Here is a 7,741-nt window from a genome sequence, read left to right on the forward strand (position 1 = left end):
CATATACCCTATCATATCCCCTATCAATATCAAATAACTCATAATCATATCAGGGTCATATCACATAATCTAAAATATTTTGGCTCAATATATAACAATGAACCATATTATCCATGAAAAATTAAAAGTGCGATTTATACATACCTGATTACGAAATTAATTTAACTAAGTTCTTGATTCTGTAAACACTTTACAATCTATGATTCATGACTCTTCTCTTTTTCTTTTGTTCTTGTTTTCTAAACCTTTTTATTTCTCCATAATGAAACTAAACTTTATTATTCTTTTCTCTTCTTCTCCTCCCTCTCCTCCCCCGAGAGCAATTAGTAATATACATATAAGTACTTCCCTTAGTCGGTTAGCCGACTACATTAACCATCGAGATAATAAAATTGAAAGCTACGTGTTGCAAGAGTAACTTTGCTTAGTGTCCATTTTTTTTATTATATGTTATTTAATTTTAGCTTCTCCACTATTTATATATAGGGTAGTGATAAAATGCAAACTTATATATTGTACAAACTCAAAACTCTTCAACACAGCTTCAACACATTTTCAATACAATATCAACACAGTGTAAAATTTCAAGATTTTAATGTCAACACAGTATCAACACAATATCAACACAACATCAACCATTAACTACCGTTGAAATTCTGTTAACATTTTTCTGTTGATGCTTTTTTGTGATCTGTTGACATTTTTCAATGGTCCAGATCATAGTTTTGAGTTTGTACAATATTTAGAGTTTTCATTTGATCACATTCATAATATATATATATATATATATATATATATATATATATAGAGAGAGTTATGATCAATGTCGAACACTTCTTAAAGACCGAACTAGAGACCAAATCTCATCCATCCATTAATCACATCTAATGGTTATTAATAATTACATATTATCTTTTTTTTTTATTGATAAAAGGGTAATTTTGGAAGATCAAATCTCTCTTTCTCCATCCTTCCTTCATCTCACTGCTGCCTTCCCTTTGCTACGCCACTACTGTCTCGGAGAAGGATACCGCTCCCGATCCTCGCCCCAGGATGGATATCCACCGCGAAGGCCTCCAAAACCTTGTTCTGTATCAGCGGAGCCATCACTTTCCTGCCTTTGCACCATAGATTGTACGCTATTCTATGAGATTGAATTGCGGAGAAGCCTTTGAAGTTTAGGAAACAGTGTGCGAAACTGATGCAGGCAGGGTCCCTCTCCTTCACCGCCCTCAAATCATCAACTAAAATCCCTAAAATTAAATCGTAAAGGATGTCGCTGGGGAGGCTGTGGTTGCTCAATTTGATTGAGACGTGATTCGCGAGAGCTGATTCTATCGAATCAAGGCACAAAATCGAAGTATAATAGTAGCCAGATAAAATCGGTTCCTGATCAATATCTAATCTGGCCTCCTCCTTCATCTGTAGCCACAAATCGGCAACCAAATCGTTTTTGCTTGTACGCGATCGGCTAAATTAAGTCTGCAACAGATGGTGTAGTTGTTGTCTGTGGTAGAGAAGATGAAGAAACTGCTGAGCGGTGTGGAAATCGTCATTATTTCGATTTCGATTTTACTTCATTCAGCTAGGCTATAACTTTATTCAGTTAGATTATTAGTTCATTCAACTAGGTTATTACTTCATGATTTAATTTTCTATATTACTTCATTTGACTAGGTCATCACTTCATTCAAATAGTTTCATCACTTCATTCAATTAGGTTATTAGTCTAAATGATTCTGGAGCAGACGAGGAAGAGTGATCACTACTTCATTCATACGTGCATTTGCATCATTCAACAAGTATATCACTTCATCAAAAGATTTTTATTTCATTGAACTTCAAGTGCGTTAGTACTTTAGTTCACTCTCTTATTATGTGAGGTTATAACTTTATCAGTGGGGTTATAACTTTATCAACATTGACATATGAATAAATCATAATAAAGAAAAAAATACTTCGTTTTTAAAACACTCCATACAGTCAATTCGCTTTAAAGTAATAATACATAATAATGAAGTAAATCACAGTAAAAATGAAGTAATAAAATATTATAATGAAGTAACATCTTTAACTGATGTGTTGTTTGCACATTAAAGTATGCCATCAATTCGACTCTTATTGAACTAAATTGTTGTTATAACACATTAAAATGAACTACATATTCTTTTTGATAAAATAGTAAATTGATAAGATGAAGTAATAAATTATGATAATAAAGTAATATAAATAATCTGTTTTCCTATTAACTATAATCTAGTTAGTATGAAGTATTGAATTCATATAATGAAGTAATAAGTTATGATAATGAAGTAATATAAATGATCTATTTATACAGTAGGTTTTATTACTAAAATGAAGTAATAATACATAATAATGAAGTAATAAAATATTATAATGAAGTAACATCTTTAACTGATGTGTTGTTTGCACATTAAAGTATGTCATCAATTCGACTCTTATTGAACTAAATTGTTGTTATAACACATTAAAATGAACTACATATTCTTTTTGATAAAATAGTAAATTGATAAGATGAAGTAATAAATTATGATAATAAAGTAATAGTATAAATGATCTGTTTTCCTATTAACTATAATCTAGTTAGTATGAAGTATTGAATTTATATAATGAAGTAATAAGTTATGATAATGAAGTAATATAAATGATCTATTTATACAGTAGGTTTTATTACTAAAATGAAGTAATAATACATAATAATGAAGTAAATCACAGTAAAAATGAAGTAATAAAATATTATAATGAAGTAACATCTTTAACTGATGTGTTGTTTGCACATTAAAGTATGTCATCAATTCGACTCTTATTGAACTAAATTGTTGTTATAACACATTAAAATGAACTACATATTCTTTTTGATAAAATAGTAAATTGATAAGATGAAGTAATAAATTATGATAATAAAGTAATACTCCCTCTGATCCCGGCTAAGATGACAACATTGCTTAGCCGGCACGGGGTTTTAGGAGTTATTGGTTTAAGTGTTTAATTGGAGAGAGAGAAGGTGGGTGTAAGTATTAAAGTAGAGAGAGAAAGTGGTTGAGTGTATTAATTGGAGAGAGAAATTTATCAAAAAAGGAAATGTGTCATCTTAGTTGGGACAAACTAAAAAGGAAAACGTGTCATCTTAAGCGGGACGGAGAGAGTAGTATAAATGATCTGTTTTCCTATTAACTATAATCTAGTTAGTATGAAGCATTGAATTCATATAATGAAGTAATAAGTTATGATAATGAAGTAATATAAATGATCTATTTATACAGTAGGTTTTATTACTAAAATGAAGTAATAATACATAATAATGAAGTAAATCACAGTAAAAATGAAGTAATAAAATATTATAATGAAGTAACATCTTTAACTGATGTGTTGTTTGCACATTAAAGTATGCCATCAATTCGACTCTTATTGAACTAAATTGTTGTTATAATGAAGTAATAACACAGCTGAATGAACTAAATTGTTGTTATAATGAACTAAATTTGTAGGCATAAATTGTTTGTTTTAATTTTCCACTAACAATAGTTTGCATGTTTTATATCAGTGGCATACTTGCCTGACTGTCCATCTCAACTGATATTCATTTATATTACTTATTACTTCATTTATATTACTTATTACTTCATTTATATGATCTTCATTTATATTACTTCATTATCATAACTTATTACTTCATTATATGAATTCAATACTTCATACTAACTAGATTATAGTTCATATGAAAACAGATCATTTATATTACTTCATCTTATCAATTTATTACTTCATTCTCATGTTTTATTACTTCATTTTGGTAATAAACCTAACTGTATAAGCAAATCAATTACTATGAAATTGATGGAGAGCTTCTCGTGTCAATTCAGTTAATCTCCACTTCGCCTCTGTACAAATTTCGGTCGACATATCAATAGGCAAACACAGTCTCATGGCTCCGGACTCCGCCGCGTATTGCTCCTGGCATTTTGTATCTCCGGGATTTGGTCGGCTTATATTTATCAAGGCGTCCTGCAAGAAACTCTGTAGGCATTGCCATTTCATTTTTTATGCTTCGATTACTTTCTATATTTTCCATAACTGATGGAAGATGAAGATATGAAGATGAACTAGGTTTGGAGAGAAGTTTTGAGAGAGGAGAGAAGAAGATGCAGCGAAATTGCGTGAGCGGGCATGAGTAAATTTTTAAATTTTTACCCTAATTATGAAATTACAAAAATACCCCCGCATTGAAGTAAATTGAGTATATAATGAAGTGCGAAAATTAACCTTTGATTATCTAATCTAATCCATCAAATTCAAGATCATGTGGTCAAGATTCGGTCTCTAGTTCGGTCTTTAAGAGTGGATTTGTGGTTAATAGAACTATATATATATATATATATAGGGGAGCATTAAGCTACTTTCACCCCTTAAGATACTATCTCCTTTTTAATATCATCCATTGGATATTGGCAGTGGACGGTCAAGATTAAAAAATCGAATTTAATCCCGTCTTGCATTATTGGTTTAATTTCGTGCATTACCAGGGTATAATAGTAAACATATAATGTCTGGAACACGTTCGAAAATGGAAGGTCCGATAATTAAGCGGGAATTTGATAGACCTTCCAACTTCTCACTCTCTCTCATTCAATCCCATCAAACCACGACCAAATAACTTCTCCTTATCTTCAAAATCTGTCAAACCCTAGCCGCCGCCCCTGAAAACCCTAGCCCTACCGCGACTTCGATTCTCACCGCGAAAAGCTGCGTCTGTCCACGATTCCGAGTCCCGAAGTTCCGGTTTCAGTTCGCGAGCGCCGTCGGTCCAGTGTTCATATCCTTGTTTCATCTAAGGTACGCTTCTAAAGTTCCAATTTTTAGTGCGATTTCTTAGATAAAATGCGAAATTGTGAGTATTAGATGTTGGGCTATCCAATTTTGGAATGTTATTGTTGGTTTCTTAGTGGTATGTGTTCTGACGTTAAGTATTGGCGATGAATTCGACCTGAAATTGGTCATTTTGTTTTTAGTACGCGACTCCGGAACTAAGATGTTGATTTTGTTGGTTCTGTAGACTAATTTGGTGCGGTATCTGTTGTTGTTGTATCAGTTAGATTTGCGATGTCGAAGAGAGGCCGCCCATTCAAAAGTCAGCCGACGCAGACCGAAGGTGAGACCGCTGCGCCATTTTTATGAAACTGATTGTGTGCTTTTCCTTATTTTGGTACATTATTGAACGTTTTCTATACATTTGTTGGCTTGATTTTTCGCATTACAAGTCCATTGTCTCTCCGTATTATGCTTGACTAAGCGGTGTCCGTTTTTGTTACATTATTCAGTTAGTTTTCTGCATCATTTGGTTGGAATTGACCATTATTAATGTATTTGTTTATTAGAAGGGGTCATGTGGTTGGAGGTGTCCACTGATAAGTCGTGAGTTTTAAGAACCACTGGGCTTCTTATAGTCCATTTTGATGCATTATTTATCAGTATTTGTACACTGTTAGCCTTTATTTGTGCATTACAAGTCTAGTTCAACTCTGATTATATTATTGCTTAAAGTGGTGTCCATTTTTGTTACATTAGTCATTTCATTGGCTGCATTATTTGGTTGGTCTGCACCATTACAGATATATGTGTTTAGTGCAGTTTGATGCATTATTTAACAGTATTTGTACATTTTTAGCCTTTATTTGTGCATTTAATTTCTATTGCATCTGTTATGTTCATTAAATTATTCAGTTATTTGTGTATTTTGTGCATTATTCAGTTATTTTATCTGCATTATTCGGTTAGATATCAACATTATTGTTGTTGGACACAAATTATTAAACATTATTCATTAAAATTTCATGAATTATTTGTTTGGATTTCATCATTATTGTTTCGACCAGAGAAAAGTTTCATGAATAGTGTAATATTTTTTGGTGCATTTTGGTCATGTTTTTTTGCATTACAACTGTATTCCATAGCTAAATTAATGTTTGCAGAAGTTGTATACGTTTTGGTTAAATTTTTAAGTACATTTTCTGCATTGTTCATTAACATTAGTCAGTTATTATTATGCATTAATGGTAATTGTGTACTTATTCTGTTTTGCAGCTTCCAAACATCCAAGGTTGGATATAGATTAGGCTGTGGATGATGTACTGCCTTTATCAATAGCACAAAAGTTTAAGGAAGCAGTGGAAGAACTTGGATTCGGGGCCATGCTACACTACAACATCAGCGAGATCCCCGGGTACATTGCCTACTGGGTTCTCAACTCATTGAATCTTGCACGCTGCCAGATACCTTTGTGTGGGGGTGGAGGCTTGACGATCGATGAGGACGATGTCCATCTGACGCTAGGTTTTCCAAAAGGGCCAACACCAATCTCAAGGCCAGTTGATAAGCAAACCGAATTCCAGTTCAACGACTACGTTGCAGAACGTTGTGGAAAGAGTCGTTACAAAATGACAGCGGGTGATGTTGCGAAAGTGATTAAGCAGGAGGTGAACGGTGGTCCTGATTTCAAACGGATGTTCATGTTCATGCTAGAAAATGCAGTAATTGAGACGCCGGCAGACGGTAATTTGAAGCCGAAGATTCTACATTTCATCGACGACGTTGATGAGATTAGGAATCTCAACTGATGCGGCTACGTCTTATCAGTATTGGAGGCCACCTATCCTACATGGAAGAGAAGTGAAACTGTATATTTCACCGGGCCTATGCACTTTTTATTGGTATGTGAAACCCTTTCTGCATTAAAAGTGAATTTTGGTCATATTGAAGCATATTTCATATATTGTTTTACTTATGCATTACTGTCCCTCATTTCTTGCATTAAAAATAATGTATTCATGCATTAAGCATACAAAAAAATGGATTATTGACCTTCAGTAACTCTGTGTTTATCAGTTGGCGTATGTGGACCGCGTGGTTCACATCCGGAGGCGAGTCAGCCGGGCCTGGCCAACAGTAAAAGGCTGGACGATGGAAAACTTAAAACAAAGAGAGGAGGCTGAGCGCGACCAGTTCGGTATTGGGAGATTGGAGGACCAGATAGACAAAGATAAGTATTTGGTGGAAGAGGAAGCAAGGAGATTGGAAGATGTGAACAGAGGAGGTGGTGCAGGACCCAGCAGGAATAGAGCTAAGCGTATAAGAGATAAGTTTATCAAGTCAAGCACTCTCTTGGGCTACGCGATTTCGACGTGGGTAGATGATTTCAAAATGATTCCTATTGAAATGATGGAGGATGACTGCGTAAGAGTCGGCAGTCAAATTGGGAAGAAGTTGTTGGGGTTGGAGGATGAACATGTGGTTGAGCAAGAAGAGATCGTTACACGTTTGACTCAAGCGAGGGAGGATGAAGAGGAGTACAGTCAAGAGTGGATTGATGAGATGGAAAAAATGATGGCGGCATACGACAAGAAGAAGACGATTGCAAGAGGCTTCGATAGGCCATCTTTTGTGCTGGACGGATTTGAATGTCCTGACCCGTTTGCTACACAACAAACCCAGACGACAGACGGGGCTGGTGGTTCAGGGACAAAAACCACTGATGATACAACACAAGATGAGCCGGGTGGCGCTGCTGACCAGGGTGGGGACACGGCATGAAAAGATGGTGGTGGCCAACATGAGAAAACTTCCAGTGTAGCAGCGACTGAGGTATGTTCTATGAAACTAAATGATTAAGTGTTATTAATTAGTAACAATATTACAGCTTTTCATTTGTGTTCGTTTGTTTGTA

The 7,741-nt window shown here is 34.4% G+C and overlaps 1 protein-coding gene across 1 annotated transcript; it reads right to left on the reverse strand.

The window, feature by feature from the left end:
* Positions 1–981: 981 nt before the first annotated feature.
* On the reverse strand, positions 982–1,422 carry LOC125221016 (serine acetyltransferase 1, chloroplastic-like). Its single transcript, XM_048123141.1, has one exon. It carries the CDS (start codon positions 1,420–1,422, stop codon positions 982–984), a length of 441 nt encoding a protein of 146 aa, XP_047979098.1.
* Between the last annotated feature and the right edge of the window lie 6,319 nt (positions 1,423–7,741).

The sequence above is a fragment of the Salvia hispanica genome, chromosome 4, assembly GCF_023119035.1.
Source record: "Salvia hispanica cultivar TCC Black 2014 chromosome 4, UniMelb_Shisp_WGS_1.0, whole genome shotgun sequence".
Lineage (NCBI taxonomy): Eukaryota > Viridiplantae > Streptophyta > Magnoliopsida > Lamiales > Lamiaceae > Salvia > Salvia hispanica.